Below are 17,071 nucleotides of genomic sequence, written 5' to 3' on the forward strand. Positions count from 1 at the left end.
GATACTGTTTGCAAAAAAAATCCTGAACATGAGGTATGATTTTGTGCTGCAAAATCCCTAAAAGTGCCCCCACTTTTCAAATCTTGGCCTTAAACATGGATTACTATTTTCTTCAGGATAATATCTCACCCATAATCTTGCTAAAGTGAGTATTATTCCAGATGCAAAATCCAGCAAAAATATTTGAACCCATTTGCGCTTTTTTCATCCAAAGTCCCCTAATAATAGGAACTATTTTCTGCCTTAAAAATGGGTGTGGGTTTAGACGCTTCAGCCGCACACCCCGTCCAAACCAAAACTGAATCCCCCCAACCCCAACCCCCCCCCCCCAAAAAAAAAAATCCGGTTCGTGACTGAGCTCCCCCCCCCCTTTCTCTTTCTCTTTCTTTCTCTCTCTCTGTTTCTCACTCTCTCTCACTCACTCCCTTTTTCTTTCCCTCTTTGTAACTTTTATGTCTTTCTCTTTCCCTCTCCTTTTCTCCCCCTCTCTCTCTACCGTTGTCTTCCTTCCTCTCAATCTCTCACTTGATTCCTGACGTCTCCTTTGACCGTTTAAACATTTAATGATGCTTATTTTCGAAACTATCGTTCATGACATCTAAAGAGAAATAATTGATGATCAATACATATTTCCTTTTAATTTTTAATTTTTGAACTTTATTGAATTCATGATAATTATATGAATACAATATATAATATAAATGCTAATTACATTATATACATTTTATCTCAGTTAATGATACATGAATATCAGTTACATAATTATTACTTTCTTTTACTATGTTTTTATTTTACTCAAATTATAAAATATACATTCTGGCTGACATCAACATAAAAATAATATGACCTAAATGTCACTATACTCCTGTATTTAAATAAACTTATGAATATATATATATAAAATTACTCTGAGTAACTTTTGTGTATCAGGTTTGTCCTGGCGATATTATAAGTATTTTACATAAATAATGTATATTGTACCCCTACAAATAATTATTTTATGTACATCTCCAGTAATACTTTACACAAATTATTTGACAGTACTGAATTCAAGACAATGTTTCATGTACAAAGAAAAAATATAATATACAGAGAGGTCGATTATAAAAATTAATACATAGAAAATGAATGAGGACGCTGGTGATAACGTTTACAACATTATAAAGATCACTTCTATCTTTTTAAAAGTGACACAATTGAATATGATTATCAATCTTGTCTTTTTATGTAAGATATTTGATGAAATATACATTATCGTCAACACAAAAAGTATTTTTCATCATTTTCTTTTCTTCCAATGGAGATGTATAGGACAAAAATGATATCATTTCATTTATTTGACAAAGAGTCTGGTAACATTTCATTTTTAAATCAAACGTTCTTGGCATGTGTTGCTGATTTTGAAGATACATGTATATATTTAATTAATTGCATTGTTGCCAAAAATTGCTTTTTAATGAATGCAATGTGATAAGTTTTGTGTGATAGCGTGAATATCCATAGTCCATTAGAAATAAACTTTGAATAATAAATAGAACAAAGTGGTATCTAGTCCATCTCCTCAACGGTTGGCCCTCCACTGCCTGCTGAAGATGAGTTGGCTTGTGGTCCCGGGTGACCTGAGCTACTACCAGCGTGTAATTTAGCCATGATAGGAGAGCATGTCTTCTGCAACTCTTCCAACTTGAACGAGAATTCTTCCTTGTTTGCCAAAGAGTTGTTATCCATCCAAGTAATGACGTCATCAACTGCTTTTGTTACGACTTCCTTGTCGCTGGAGCTAAGCTTGCTCTCTACCGATGCGTCATTGATTGCGGACTTGACGTTGAAGGCATAGCTCTCGAGTTGGTTCCTGACGGCGATGCGTTCCCGCTGAGCATCATCTTCGGCCTTGAATCTCTCGGCATCGTTTATCATGCGATCAATGTCTTCTTTAGATATCCTTCCGCTGTCGTTGGTGATGGTGATCTTGTTGCTACGACCCGTGCTCTCGTCCTTGGCAGTGACGTTCATGATGCCGTTGGCGTCGATGTCGAAAGAGACTTCGATCTTAGGGACGCCCCGAGGTGCAGGAGGGATACCGGATAACTCAAACTGGCCAAGTCGATTATTGTCTTTGGTCATAGCTCTTTCTCCTTCGAGTACTTGGATGGTGACGCCTGCTTGGTTGTCAGAGTACGTTGTGAATGTCTGGGTTGCCTTTGTTGGGATTCTTGTGTTCCTCTCAATGAGCTTTGTCATCACACCTCCTGCTGTCTCAATTCCAAGAGAGAGAGGAGCCACATCGACTAGAAGAACATCTTTGATTTCTTCGCTCTGGTCGCCAGAGAGGATAGCAGCTTGGACAGCAGCACCATAGGCAACAGCTTCATCAGGATTGATAGACTTGTTGAGATCCTTGCCGTTGAGGTATTCCTGGAGAAGCTTCTGGACCTTCGGGATTCGTGTTGATCCACCGACAAGTACCACGGTGTCAATCCTGTTCTTGTCGATCTTAGCATCAATGATGGCCCTTTCTACTGGCTGCAAACACTTTCTGAAGAGATCTGAACACAGCTCCTCGAATCGTGCTCTGCTGATACTGGTGTAGAAGTCGATGCCTTCGTGGAGTGAGTCAACTTCGATGTTTGCTGTAGCACTGCTTGACAGTGTTCTCTTTGCTCGCTCCGCTGCTGTTCGGAGGCGACGGAGCGACCTTGGGTTGGACCTCATGTCTTTCTTATGCTTTCGCTTGAACTCCTCGGCAAGATGATGGACTAGTCTGTTATCAAAGTCTTCTCCTCCGAGATGAGTGTCACCGGCTGTCGACTTCACTTCAAACATCCCATCATCGATGGCCAGGATCGAGACATCGAACGTACCACCACCGAGATCGAAGATGAGGACATGTTGCTCCCCCTTCAGCTTCTTATCGAGTCCGTAAGCTAGGGCGGCAGCGGTGGGCTCGTTGATGATTCTGAGGACGTTGAGCCCTGCGATCACACCTGCGTCCTTCGTCGCCTGTCGCTGTGCATCGTTGAAGTAAGCGGGAACAGTGACGACGGCATCGGTGATCTGCTGGCCAAGATAAGCCTCAGCTGTCTCCTTCATCTTGGTCAAGACCATGGAGCTGATTTCCTCTGGTGCCATTGTCTTCTTTTCTCCTATGTACTCTGCCTGTAGCACCGGCTTGCCTCCTTTATTGATGACGGTGAAAGGCCAGTGCTTCATGTCTGATTGCACGTTGTCATCTGTGAATCTCCTCCCAATAAGACGTTTGGCATCAAATATTGTGTTCTTGGGGTTCCTGTAGTAATATCAGAAATTAAAGAATAGGTCAATGTCAGTTGCAATTGATATAAAACCTGAACAGTGGCCTGATGGTTATGGGAGACAGTCTATAATAAGGAATGAACGTTCATGAAATGGAGATTTTGTTAAAGATGATTTTAATAGTAGAAGTTTATTAACGGTAATGAATTTAGAATCTTCAATGAAGTTTTATCACACTTGTTTGGATATTGATTCGTCCTTAAAGAGTCTACTATATATAAGTTTGCACCCGCAAATAAAATGATTGGTTGGTTATAAATGGAAAAATAATCATTGGTCAATGGCAACTTCAATATTTGATAACATTTTAGGTCTATTTTTTCAAATTTTTTGTCAAATATATTTTCAAACACGTACAAGGAGGCAGGAGAGGAAGATAATATGATAAAAAATACCGTTCATGAATTATTTAACCTGTACAATACTCATCATAGCTTTATAATCAGAAATAAATACACATTGACATTCTATTTAAAAACGAATTTGTTCAAATTCTGTCATTCGCCTTTCAAAGTAAAGTACATGAATCTTCAAACAGCCAAAAGAGAAATAAAGAAAGACAGTTTCTCAATTGAAAATATACAAATCGGATAGGTATAGAAATTTGATAATATACTTACATTGCCACCTGGTTCTTGGCTGCATCACCGATCAATCTTTCTGTATCTGTGAAGGCAACATAACTGGGTGTGGTCCGGTTTCCTTGATCGTTAGCAATGATCTCCACCTTTCCATTCTGAAAGACTCCAACACAAGAATAGGTGGTACCCAAGTCAATTCCAATCGCTGGTGCTTTTCCTGGTGCCATTTTATTGTTCTTCTAGAAGTTTTCAAAAGCAAAATAATGTTTCCGATAAAGATGCAATGAGTGCTCTTGTCTGTAGTCTCAAGTCCTTAGTTTGTAGAATAACTTCGTAGGTGAATTACTTGCTTCAGTTTTCCTCTCGGATTGTCGTGTGAACTGCGACTTGTCGAGTTTCGAATTGAAGCCCGACTGCCGATGAGCCGGGTTATATGGTTCAGACGCCAGCTTCACCAAGATACGAGAAGGTTCTAGTGTAAATGTGACGTAGCAACCTTCGGGGAAATCCCCGATTGTTCTCGATTGTGCGTTGGTCTGTGCAGTGCATTCGCCCAACTGACGTATGACGTCATGTAAGACTGTGCTCCCTTCTCTGTCAATGATTGCGGTGTGCTTTGGAGCGAAGAATGTCAAAGACATGACAACGTTCAATCTCGATTGTCTGCTCGCTTTCTATGTTCTCAGGGATATTTTCCTTCATGTTATGAGTTGAACCCCGGGTTGAACCTTGATTATTCTGGAAGAAAGTAGCAATATTGCAACCAGCTGAAGTAAACAGATTAGTAATAAGCCTGTTGAGGAGTCCATGGCCTTTTTAACGATTACGAGCGCCATCGTATCAAACCTATTTCTCGATCTGTGGAGGAAGACAAAAAACGGATATTCACAACCGATCCTGTGATTCCATGTAAATATCTTTGGGCAATAAAATAATTCAAAAGTAACTTGTTGCCAGCGTGCCCTTTTTAGAAAAACAAAAACAAAAGAAATACAAATTGTAAGTAAAGAAATATTTAAAAAAATCACCCTCTACCGACTCCTGCAACATTGTTCTTGTGATATTTATGGTGGATTTTAATCCAAAATCTGCTTGTTTATCGTTGTTTAACAATTTGTGAGCAGACTGCGAAAGAAATCGATTACAAATCAAATTAAATTATGAGTAGGCCTACGCTGTAGAATGAAAACAAAAATTAATGCGTGTTAATATTTTCAAATGGTCAATCAACTGACAAAGTTTTGAATGTCATGACCAGTGTTGGTAAAATTGACTCTTTTCTCATAATTTATATTTAAAAACGGAAAGGGAGATGAGAAAGGGAAGAGAGAGAGAAAGGGAAGAGAGAGAGAGAGAGAGAGAGAGAGAGAAGGAGAGAGGGAGAGAGAAAGAGAGGGGTCGAAAGAGAGGGGAGGGGTAACAGGCATAATTATTCACATTTGAAATTCTTTTACGTCTGCTTTTATTTACGTAGGCCTGTTCTTATTTCTTTCTATTTATCAAACTACATTATTATGCAGAAATTAAAAATTAACGATGGTTAGATTTATTTTGAAAAATGAATAAGTCAATAAGAATAAGTACCTAAATATAAATAATATGTTCACTGAGGGTTTCTGTCACAGTGGCAGAGATTGATTTCTTCTCGTGTAAATGCCTATCCACGATACAGTCAATCCACCATACAACATACATTCCTAGAATTATTCAGACTGTACTACTATTGTTTGCTTATGACGTGTATTGAGGATTCACCAATGCACGACGCTTATTTACCGAGAAGAGAGCACAGTCTACTACGACGTCACAATACAGCCGTGTCACCGCGAACGATCGAGAACAATCTGGGATTTTCCCTCTTTCCTGTTTTGCCCTCGCGGCCTCGCAGTCCTTGTTGTTTACTATTCTCCTACTGTGTTCACACTCGAAGCTTCTCTGCCTGGAAGCTTCGCTCGACGCGGCGCTTGGTGCTATATAACCCGGCTCATCGTTTCTCAAACTCCAATTCGAATTTCGACTTCTCACAGTTCAGACGACTCTCTGAGAGAAAAGAAGGCTGATATTTTCAACTGCAAAATTCTTCTACGAGATTGTTCTACTTCTACAGCCATTCAAACGTTTTAGGACCAGAATTCATGCTAATAATTTGTTAAAAGAAACGCAGGTATTTGCAGACAGTTTAAACGGTAAAACGGTTTAACTTTTAGAAGAACTTAATTTGCATTTTGAACGGTTTTTCATCAAAAACTTATAGAAGAACAATAAAATGGCACCAGGAAAAGCACCAGCGATTGGAATTGACTTGGGTACTACCTATTCTTGTGTTGGGGTCTTTCAGAATGGTAAGGTGGAGATCATTGCTAACGACCAAGGAAACCGGACCACACCCAGTTATGTTGCCTTCACAGATACAGAAAGATTGATCGGTGATGCTGCCAAGAACCAGGTGGCAATGTAAGTATATTATTACATTTTCTATGTTGACAAAAGTGTTTACCTAAAACTATATTTAAGGAAATATAATTTCAATGACGGGTGTTGTTGCTTCACAATATTTTTTATGACGGATGGCCAAATTCAAACAGTTTTTGTTCTCAAGAAATTCACTAGGCGTTAATGCTCATGATGAGTAAAGTACAGGATTTAATTTCTATTAAAAAAGTAACATTGCAGTTGGTAATTTGACAGTGTCCAGTGCCGGTCCAGTGGTAAAATTTGGTTTATTTTAACAGTGATTGGGAACAACAATGTGTTTGATTTTTGTCATTTCGCATTTCAAAGCAATTTGGAAATCACATGTGTTCAATCTGTTTCACTCCAGACATATTCAGCCTGTGATCTTCATATTCATTTAACTGTTAGAAAATAAAATGACCATCTTTGTATGAACATAATTATATTCTTTCCAGTTGCATGTTTCCAGGCGTGAAATTGTGATAATTTATAATTATGCACCAACATTTCATGACTAGTTCTAAAATGTTTGCATTGCTTTAAAAAAAAACATGTAATTACCTATTATTTAATTGGACAAAAACACCTTACGCTGGTATATTAGCTAATCAGTATTTACAACGGACTATACCATGTGAGTCAAAAACAAGTTAACACCTAGAAAATTGCTAATTATTTTTAAAATCATCTATGAACAGTAAATTATTATACATCTTATGAAAGAGTGTTTAATCCCAAATCATTTGGTTTCACTTTTGTGTGGTATGTGTTCATGCTTGAGGCATTGTTTGCGAGAGTGCAAAAATCGACTTGCGCCAAAGTGATGCCTACTGTATGTATTAATATGTTGGGATTAGCGGAGTGCAGAGAATGAATTGAATGTATCAAATGAAATGCATTGCATATGCTTTTTGCAGAAGGAAAGTCACCCACACACACGCGCCCACAAATTTTTCGTTGATATTGATATTCGATATTTTATATGTGTTGCATGATCAATTTTGTTAGGGATGTTATTTGGATCTGTAAAGACAGAATTAATACCCAAATCCCGATTGTTTAATTCAAACATCACAATCATAAGCAACTTTGGCGCAAGTCGAATTTTGAACTCACGCAAATCAATGCCTCCTGTTCATCCAAGCGTACACATAACACACTAAATGATACCAAATGATTCGGGATAAAACACTCTTTCATTAAATGTATAATAATTTAAAGTTTGTATATGATTAAAAAATAATTAGCAATTTTCTAGGTGTATTTTTTGTGGACTCGCACTGTACTTGTGTCATTAAGCTATGTATCAATAATATTACAGGTGACTATAACCTAACCTTATTTGTTATCATTACAGGAATCCCAAGAACACAATCTTTGATGCCAAACGTCTTATTGGGAGGAGATTCACAGATGACAACGTGCAATCAGACATGAAGCACTGGCCTTTCACCGTCATCAATAAAGGAGGCAAGCCGGTGCTACAGGCAGAGTACATAGGAGAAAAGAAGACAATGGCACCAGAGGAAATCAGCTCCATGGTCTTGACCAAGATGAAGGAGACAGCTGAGGCTTATCTTGGCCAGCAGATCACCGATGCCGTCGTCACTGTTCCCGCTTACTTCAACGATGCACAGCGACAGGCGACGAAGGACGCAGGTGTGATCGCAGGGCTCAACGTCCTCAGAATCATCAACGAGCCCACCGCTGCCGCCCTAGCTTACGGACTCGATAAGAAGCTGAAGGGGGAGCAACATGTCCTCATCTTCGATCTCGGTGGTGGTACGTTCGATGTCTCGATCCTGGCCATCGATGATGGGATGTTTGAAGTGAAGTCGACAGCCGGTGACACTCATCTCGGAGGAGAAGACTTTGATAACAGACTAGTCCATCATCTTGCTGAGGAGTTCAAGCGAAAGCATAAGAAAGATATGAGGTCCAACCCAAGATCGCTTCGTCGCCTCCGCACAGCAGCGGAGCGAGCAAAGAGAACACTGTCAAGCAGTGCTTCAGCAAACATCGAAGTTGACTCACTCCACGAAGGCATCGACTTCTACACCAGTGTCAGCAGAGCACGCTTCGAGGAGCTGTGTTCAGATCTCTTCAGAAAGTGTTTGCAGCCAGTAGAAAGGGCCATCATTGATGCTAAGATCGACAAGAACAGGATTGACACCGTGGTACTTGTCGGTGGATCAACACGAATCCCGAAGGTCCAGAAGCTTCTCCAGGAATACCTCAACGGCAAGGATCTCAACAAGTCTATCAATCCTGATGAAGCTGTTGCCTATGGGGCTGCTGTCCAAGCTGCCATCCTCTCTGGCGACCAGAGCGAAGAAATCAAAGATGTTCTTCTCGTCGATGTGGCTCCCCTCTCTCTTGGAATTGAGACAGCAGGAGGTGTGATGACAAAGCTCATTGAGAGGAACACAAGAATCCCAACAAAGGCAACCCAGACATTCACAACCTACTCTGACAACCAGGCAGCAGTCACCATTCAAGTACTCGAAGGAGAAAGAGCTATGACCAAAGACAATAATCGACTTGGCCAGTTTGAGTTATCCGGTATCCCTCCTGCACCTCGGGGCGTCCCTAAGATCGAAGTCTCTTTCGACATCGACGCCAACGGCATCATGAACGTCACTGCCAAGGACGAGAGCACGGGTCGTAGCAACAAGATCACCATCACCAACGACAGCGGAAGGATATCTAAAGAAGACATTGATCGCATGATCAACGATGCCGAAAGATTCAAGGCCGAAGATGATGCTCAGCGGGAACGCATCGCCGTCAGGAACCAACTCGAGAGCTATGCCTTCAACATCAAGTCCGCAATCAATGACGCATCGGTAGAGAGCAAGCTTAGCTCCAGCGACAAGGAAGTCGTAACAAAATCAGTAGATGACGTCATTACTTGGATGGATAACAACTCTTTGGCAAACAAGGAAGAATTCTCGTTCAAGTTGGAAGAGTTGCAGAAGACATGCTCTCCTATCATGGCTAAATTACACGCTGGTAGTAGCCCAGGTCACCCGGGACCACAAGCCAACTCATCTTCAGCAGGCAGTGGAGGGCCAACCGTTGAGGAGATGGATTAAATTCCAGCCATCGTCATCATACAGTGTAGGTGTTGTAGTCTAGTAGATAAGACACCCGACCGCAGAATACAAGGTACGGGGTTCAAATGCCAACCCGGCACTAACGTCCTATGGCAAGTCGATAATCTACATTTGCCATATCCACCCATGTGCTAATGGGCACCAAGTAGGATGTGAAAGTTAATGTACATTATATGAGCGACAGTGTAGTTTGCTCAGCATTTTGAGCGTCTATAAAATGGCGCCTGGCTGGAATAATCCCCGTGGAGTAGAGATTGTGCCTACATTGTGTGCGGGCAAGCCTGAATTAGATGACCGGGGTAATAATATATTTGTAAAGCGCTTAGAGACATTGCCAGTGTAAAGCGCTATATAAAAGCGATGAAAAAATGAAAATATTTACAATGTATTTCCATTCACGTGTCGGGCCAAGTGTGATTTTAAAGATAAACTTGAGTTCTGGTAACAAAAGAAAATGAATTCTCACAGAATCAAACGAAACTTACACTGAATGTTCAAGAGTACAAATAAATGTAATTTGCCAAACAATTTTGGTAGAAAATGTATACTGGCTGAGTAATTAGCATAGAAAGATAAGGAAATCAAGATTAATAGCCCCGACACCATTTGTGTAGTCCCATATACATCTTTTTGTGTACAGTGCTTGTTACTTTACCAAGACTGGGTCAAATTTATTATGCTTTTGATGACCCCAGAACCTTGCAATACACACCAATGCTTACATGCTACATGATCATCTTTTTCTGATCCATTCCACACCTTTTCTTTCACAATGCAATCGCATGACCAGAACTCAGCTTTATCTTTAACGAGTTGAATTTGACAAATCAGATCCCAAATGTATGTTTTACATTATCTTATAAGAATTTCTATGTGGCTCATTAATGTAAGTTAATTTTACATCAACTGTTTGTACTGGCGAAATTTTCGTTACAATATACAAAAACCTATTCGTTTTATTCGAACGATATTCCAGATTACTAGTCATTTTAGTACGTTTTTTTGTACCTATAATATATGTTGCTCTATGTCGATCAAGCCACGAGCAAATATCTGGGCCGTCAAGAACAGTGATTGTTCAGAAAGTAAATTTATTTTAAAGTTTACCATATAAGTAGTTTGATTTGGTATCAAATTATTATTTATAAAGTGTATAAATTATGCTAAAGTGAATAAAGTATATTACTTATCAATTTTTATAAGAAAAGGAAAAAACTTGTACATCGTATTTTCTGGACTTTATGATGGATGGTGTTTTTGGAAAGGGAAAGAAATAGGAAGAGCATCTACATAAAATATTGATGTCAAAAGGAGTGGAACGGTCAGAAGAGGGAGACTGCAGAGAGGGAGAGAGAGAGAGAGGAGATCATGACAAGAGAGATAATGAAGAAGAGTTGAGATAGAGAGATAGAAAGAGAGAGATAGAAAGGTGAGAAATAGAGAGACAAGAGAGACAGATAGAGAGGAGGTGAGAATTTTTTTTGATGTGGCACATGTCACTTGTGTTCAACTGAGATCAATATACTGAAACAGAAAGTGACAATGAGAGACACAGAGAGGGATACAGAGAAAGAGAGCAAATAGGGGAATGTGAGAAAGTGTTAGGTGTTCTGGATGAGAGAGAGAGAGAGAGAGAGAGCGCGCGAGAGAGATAGGGAGGGGGTATAGACAAGTAATTTATTCACATTTGAAATTCTAGTCAGCCATTCTTTACTTTAATATGCCTGTTCTTATTTCTTTCTAACTACATAATTTTGCAGAAATTAATTAATCGATTTATTTAGAAAAATGAATAAGTCAGTAGAATAAGTACCTAGATAATAAATGACATGTTCCCTGTGGGCTTCTGTCACAGTGGTAAGAGATTGATTTCTTTTCTTGTCCACCATACAACGTACAGACTGTGATCTATTAATGTTTGCTTGTGACGTGTTTTTAGTAGTATGCACGTCGTATGGCGAGAAGAGAGCACAGTCTACTATGACGTCACAATACTAGTCGTGTCACCGCGGACGTTCGAGAACAACTTAAGCTGGGTTTTCCCAAAAAGATACCAGCTAATATATCCTCCTTGGTTTTCCCCACTTCCCTTCTTTGCCATCGCAGTCCTTGTTGTTTATTATTTTCCTATCTAATAAATTGTGTTCATTCGCGAAGCTTCTCTGACTAGAAGCTGCTCTAGACGCGGTGTTTGGAGACTCTCTGAGAGAAAAGAAGGCTGATATTTTCAACTGCAAAATTCTTCTACGCTTTTGTTCTATTTTTACAGCTGTTCAACCACTTTGAGACCAGAACTCCTGCTAATAATTTGATAAACTGATACGCAGATAAATTATTTGCAGACGGTTTTTCATCATTAAAAAAATGGCACTAGCAAAAGCACCAGCGATTGGAATTGATTTGGGTACCACCTATTCTTGCGTTGGGGTCTTTCAGAATGGGAAGGTGGAGATCATTGCTAACGATCAGGGTAACCGGATCACACCTAGCTGTGTTGCCTTCACAGATACAGAAAGATTGATCGGTGAAGCTGCAATGAATCAGGTGGCAACGTAAGTATATTAAAACATTTCAAATTCCCCACTCCTGATGACGGTTAGTCAACCTGTTCGAAACGCCGAGCCCCTCCTAATGCCCATCCTCTCCAACCGGCGCTATACATCTTGAGAAATATAAGCTCAAGAAAGATTAGTACTCCCCTATCCTTCCCCTCTCTCACATGGTGCGACCGTAAGCCTAGGCGCGGATCCAGTATTTCTTAGGGGGGCCCAAATTTGAAATTATGCGAGCCAAATATTGGTACGTAATGGTGACACCGGCAGTTGCAAAAACGTTCGGGGAGGGGGGTAGAACAAATCCCCATCACCCCACTCTTACATGCAGGCCCCGCTGAATGTTTATCGGCGAGGGTCAAGGGGTGGAGCCCCCAGAAGCTCAGGGGTATAGGCATTTAATTACTGTCAGATGAGCATATTTTGATACATTATTTATGACAATGACAGGACACAAATTGGTGTGGGGTCTAGGGGGCGGAGCTCCCAGAAGCTCCGGGGTTTTCAGAAGCGGATCTAGAGGGGGGGGGGGGGGGGTTGGGGGGTTGCAACCCCCCCAAAAAAAAATCCGGGGACCATTTTTTTAAATCTTATCTTTTTTTTTAAACTTGTAATTTTATTTTATTCTATTTCTATGTATTTATTTCATTTACTATTATTATTATTATTATTATTATTATTATTACTATTATTATTATTATTTCTTTTTGGGGGGAGGGGGGGGGGGGGTTGGGCGAACAAATGTCACAGAGTCCCTTGCCCCCCCCCCCCCCATCAGCTTTTTTGAGGACACGGGCCACCGCCGAAGTGACAAGCTAGGCCAGCGTTGCCGATTCTCATCCCCAAAATCCCCACATTAAAAAAAAAAAAAAAAATTGGGGGATTTTTGAAGTCTTTGGGGATGAAAAATAAATATTTGGGAATGAAAATAATATTGAGTTTTATGAAAAACGAATTTGGGGATTTTCTGTCAAAATTTGGCAACTTTGGGGATATTTTAAGTGTCGTTTCAGTACGATAGCAATTTGGATATTTCTACCCAGGGGCGTAGACAACGGGGGGGGGGGGGGGGGGGGGGGGGATGAGGGGGATGGCATGTACAATCATCCCCCCCCCAGGTTTTGGGGAATGATATTTGCTTACTTAATAAGTCATAATGATGATAATAATAGTAATAATTATAATGATAACAATTATAATAATAATAATAATGATAATTATGATGATGATAATAATAATCCTCATCATTATTGTGTTTATTGTTATTAGCCGCATTCACACGGTGAAAGCCAATTCAGAAAAAAAAAGAAAATCTTACAAGTATTTTGTGGTTATCTTGTGGTTTGGAAACCACAAGATAACCACAAGATTAAACAGGCGCAGATCTACGGGTGGGGGGTTAGGGGGTTTAAACCCCCCCTTGGGCGGCCCCCCCCCCCCCAAAAAAAAAAAAAAAAGAAAAAAAGAAAAAAAGAAAGAAAAAAGAACGCACGCTGGAGAGAAACCCTTTCAAGTGCAAATATTGTGAGAAGATATTCAACTCATCTGGTAACTTAACCAAACACATGATAACTCTATTGTATTTAACTATACTTGATTTAAAAAGACGTTATCATGCACTGCTTTTTATGGTCTCCTTTGTGTTAATAGATGCCAGGAAAACATCACTTACGGGGTTCAAATAAACACCCCCCAAAAAATCGGTTCGCCTCTTCGCGGCTCGTGGACGATGCTCCGCATCGTCATTATTTTGGTCAACCCCCCCCCCCCTTAGCAAAAAGCTAGATCCGCCCCTGGTTTTATACATTAAGTAACGGTCAGATGAGCACAATTTGATACCTTATTTGTGACACTGGCAGGTCACGAATTGACATGGGGTCCAGGGGGCGAAGCCTCCGGAAGCTCAGGGGCTTGGTGCAATAAATAACGGTCAGATGAAATTATTTTGATACCTTATTTGCGACACTGGCAGGTCACGAATTGGCGTGGGGTCCAGGGGGCGGAGCCCCCGGAAGCTCAGGGGTTTGGGGCAATGAATTACGGTCAAATGAAATTATTTTGATACCTTATTTGTGACACTGGCCGGACACAAATTGGTGTTGTGTCCAGGGGCGGAGCCCTTAAAAGCTCACATTATATCTTATTTGTGACACTGGCGGGACACAAATGGTGTTGGGTCCAGGGGGCGGAGCCCTCAGAAGCTCAGGGGTTTTATACATCAAATTATCGTCAGATGAGCATAATTTTATACCTTATTTGTGACACTGGAAAGTCACGAATTGTCGTGGGGACTGGGGTCCAGGGGCGGAGCCCCCGGAAGCTCAGGGGTTTTGGGCAATAAATTACGGTCAGATGAGCATAATTTGATACCTTATTTTTGACACTGGCAGGACTGTAAGTACATGTACTAATCAGTGTAAGTAGCAGCACATGAATTATTATACAATCAAATAATGAGTCAAATAATGAGTAATTACAGTAATATATTATAAGAAATGCACAGAATTTAGAACCAATTATCAATTATCAATTACAGCTGACAATAACATATTCTTATTTATTATCATTACAGGAATCCCAAGAACACAATCTTTGATGCCAAACGACTTATTGGGAGGAGATTCACAGATGACAACGTGCAATCAGACATGAAGCACTGGCCTTTCACCGTCATCAATAAAGGAGGCAGGCCAATGCTGCAGGCAGAGTACATGGGACTACAGAAGACATTGGCTCCAGAAGAAATTAGCTCGATGGTCTTGACCAAGATGAAGGAGACAGCTGAGGCTTATCTTGGCCAGCAGATCACCGATGCTGTCATCACTGTTCCCGCTTACTTCAACGATGAACAGCGACAGGCGACGAAGGACGCAGGTGTGATCGCAGGGCTCAACGTCCTCAGAATCATCAACGAGCCCACCGCTGCCGCCCTAGCTTACGGACTCGATAAGAAGCTGAAAGGGGAGCAAAATGTCTTCATCTTTGATCTCGGTGGTGGTACGTTCGATGTCTCGATCCTGGTCATTGATGATGATATCTTCGAAGTAATTTCGACAGCCGGTGACACTCATCTCGGAGGAGAAGACTTCGATGATAGACTAGTCCATTATCTTGCCGAGGAGTTCAAGCGAAAGCATAAGAGGGACATGAGGTCCAACCCAAGATCGCTCCGTCGCCTCCGAACAGCAGCGGAGCGAGCAAAGAGAACACTGTCAAGCAGTGCTTCAGCAAACATCCAAGTTGAATCACTCTACGAAGGTATCGACTTCTCCACCAGTGTCAGCAGAGCACGATTCGAAGAGCTGTGTTCAGATCTCTTCAAAAAGTGTCTGCAGCCAGTAGAAAGGGCCATCATTGATGCTAAGATCGACAAGAACAAGATTGACACCGTGGTACTTGTCGGTGGATCAACACGAATCCCGAAGGTCCAGAAGCTTCTCCAGGAATACTTCAACGGCAAGGATCTCAACAAGTCTATCAATCCTGATGAAGCTGTTGCCTATGGTGCTGCTGTCCAAGCTGCCATCCTATCAAATGACCCAAGCGAAGAAATCAAAGACGTTATTCTAGTCGATGTGGCTCCTCTCTCTCTTGGCATTGAAAAAAGAGGAGGTGTGATGTCAAAGCTCATTGAGAGGAACACAACAATCCCTACAAAGGCAACCAAAAACTTCGTTACTATTGCTGACAACCAGTCTGCCATTACCTTCAAAGTGTTCGAAGGAGAAAGAGCTATGACTAAAGAAAATAATCGACTTGGCCAGTTTGAGTTTTCCGGTATCCCTCCTGCACCTCGGGGCGTCCCTAAGATCAAAGTCACTTTCGACATCGACGCCAACGGCATCATGGACGTCACTGCCGAGGACAAGAGCACGGGTCGTAGCAAAAAAATCACCATCACCAACGACAGCGGAAGGATATCTAAAGACGAAATCGAGCGCATGATCAACGATGCCGAGAGATTCAAGGCCGAAGATGATGCTCACCGGGAACGCATCGCAGCCAGCAACCAACTCGAGTACTATGGCTACAAAGTCAAGTCCGCAATCAGAGACGCATCAGTAGGGAGCAAGCTTAGCTCCAACGACAAGGAAGTCGTTACAAAAGCAGTTGATGACGTCATTACTTGGATGGATGACAACTCTTTGGCAAAGAAGGAAGAACTGTCGTTCAAGTTGAATGAGTTGCAGAAGACATGCTCTCCCATCATGGCTAAAATACACGCAGGTAGTAACTCAGGTTTTTTTACCTGACTGCTAAGAAAGCATAAATAGGGACTTTTAGATTTGCGTGGACTGATACGTGTGACGTCCATTCAAGGCAGTGCATTAAAAGGACGTCGACCGTACATGTAGCAATCCACATTTTCTTCGTGCAAATCTAAAAGCCCCTAATGCTTGTAAGTAAGCAACTAGACGGCCGACGGCTTTAGGTCCTCTCCAAGGGACCTGGTAGTGAGGATTAATGCCTTACCAAAGGGCACTAGCGCATCGTCTTGGTTTCGAACCCGGGTCACCGGATTACGAGACCACTGCTCTACCGACTGAGCTATCGCGCCTCCCTTAAAGGTACTATGTCCCAATTGCAGGCCATAAAAATGAAAAGGTTAAATTCCAACGGCATTTGAAAGATAATACTAATTTAGAACTTCCCTAAAAAAGGTGGGGCTTGAAAATGTCTTCAAGTGGGAAAATAACGACTATTAGTTGTCAAATCGACTTAGGAGCTATAAAGCCAATAAGTAATAGTCTTGATTTTCAGACCATTGTACAGAATGGTCATACGTCTTATGCTGCGCAAAGATTCTCTCAGTTTAATTTTGGCCATCACAAGAAGTGGGTTATTGATGTAGGCAAATGCTCATGTACCCTTTCCAGCTCATTTTATGTATGTTATTACCAAAGAAGAAAAAAAGTCAGTCACTCAATAGTGTCTGACAGTGAAGTCTAGCAAGTAAACGGGTTTCCTTGCATAATTTGAATATTAGGACACTGCTAACGTTTCAATTTCACAGATAGGACATGCATGACATATTCATAATTCCTGCAAAGTTCTA

General features: G+C 41.0%; 3 protein-coding genes across 3 annotated transcripts; 2 read left to right on the plus strand and 1 right to left on the minus strand.

Moving 5' to 3' along the window:
• Window positions 1–1,129: 1,129 nt before the first annotated feature.
• LOC574693 (heat shock 70 kDa protein IV) lies at window positions 1,130–4,421 on the minus strand. Its single transcript, XM_775058.5, has 2 exons — window positions 3,933–4,421; window positions 1,130–3,286 (listed from the first exon to the last, which is right to left on the minus strand). The coding sequence occupies exons 1-2, from the start codon at window positions 4,118–4,120 to the stop codon at window positions 1,549–1,551; spliced, it is 1,926 nt and encodes a 641-aa protein (XP_780151.2). The 5' UTR covers window positions 4,121–4,421; the 3' UTR covers window positions 1,130–1,548.
• Window positions 4,422–5,920: 1,499 nt separating this feature from the next.
• LOC574568 (heat shock 70 kDa protein IV) lies at window positions 5,921–9,826 on the plus strand. Its single transcript, XM_011665476.2, has 2 exons — window positions 5,921–6,347; window positions 7,705–9,826. The coding sequence occupies exons 1-2, from the start codon at window positions 6,160–6,162 to the stop codon at window positions 9,440–9,442; spliced, it is 1,926 nt and encodes a 641-aa protein (XP_011663778.2). The 5' UTR covers window positions 5,921–6,159; the 3' UTR covers window positions 9,443–9,826.
• A 1,972-nt stretch (window positions 9,827–11,798) lies between these two features.
• LOC115918146 (heat shock 70 kDa protein IV-like) lies at window positions 11,799–16,305 on the plus strand. The gene is made up of 2 exons (XM_030998142.1): window positions 11,799–12,015; window positions 14,588–16,305. The coding sequence occupies exons 1-2, from the start codon at window positions 11,828–11,830 to the stop codon at window positions 16,266–16,268; spliced, it is 1,869 nt and encodes a 622-aa protein (XP_030854002.1). The 5' UTR covers window positions 11,799–11,827; the 3' UTR covers window positions 16,269–16,305.
• The last annotated feature ends 766 nt before the right edge of the window (window positions 16,306–17,071 follow it).

Source organism: Strongylocentrotus purpuratus, unplaced genomic scaffold (assembly GCF_000002235.5).
Source record: "Strongylocentrotus purpuratus isolate Spur 01 unplaced genomic scaffold, Spur_5.0 spur5_scaffold_4, whole genome shotgun sequence".
NCBI lineage: Eukaryota > Metazoa > Echinodermata > Echinoidea > Camarodonta > Strongylocentrotidae > Strongylocentrotus > Strongylocentrotus purpuratus.

Excerpts from the sequence above, each read along its gene's own strand:
- LOC574693 (XM_775058.5), bottom strand. The coding sequence starts at position 4,120 with ATGGCACCAGGAAAAGCACCAGCGATTGGAATTGACTTGGGTACCACC. Across the intron at positions 3,287-3,932 it reads GCCAAGAACCAGGTGGCAAT|GAACCCCAAGAACACAATAT; the intron begins GTAAGTATATTA and ends ATATTACTACAG.
- LOC574568 (XM_011665476.2), top strand. The coding sequence starts at position 6,160 with ATGGCACCAGGAAAAGCACCAGCGATTGGAATTGACTTGGGTACTACC. Across the intron at positions 6,348-7,704 it reads GCCAAGAACCAGGTGGCAAT|GAATCCCAAGAACACAATCT; the intron begins GTAAGTATATTA and ends TTATCATTACAG.
- LOC115918146 (XM_030998142.1), top strand. The coding sequence starts at position 11,828 with ATGGCACTAGCAAAAGCACCAGCGATTGGAATTGATTTGGGTACCACC. Across the intron at positions 12,016-14,587 it reads GCAATGAATCAGGTGGCAAC|GAATCCCAAGAACACAATCT; the intron begins GTAAGTATATTA and ends TTATCATTACAG.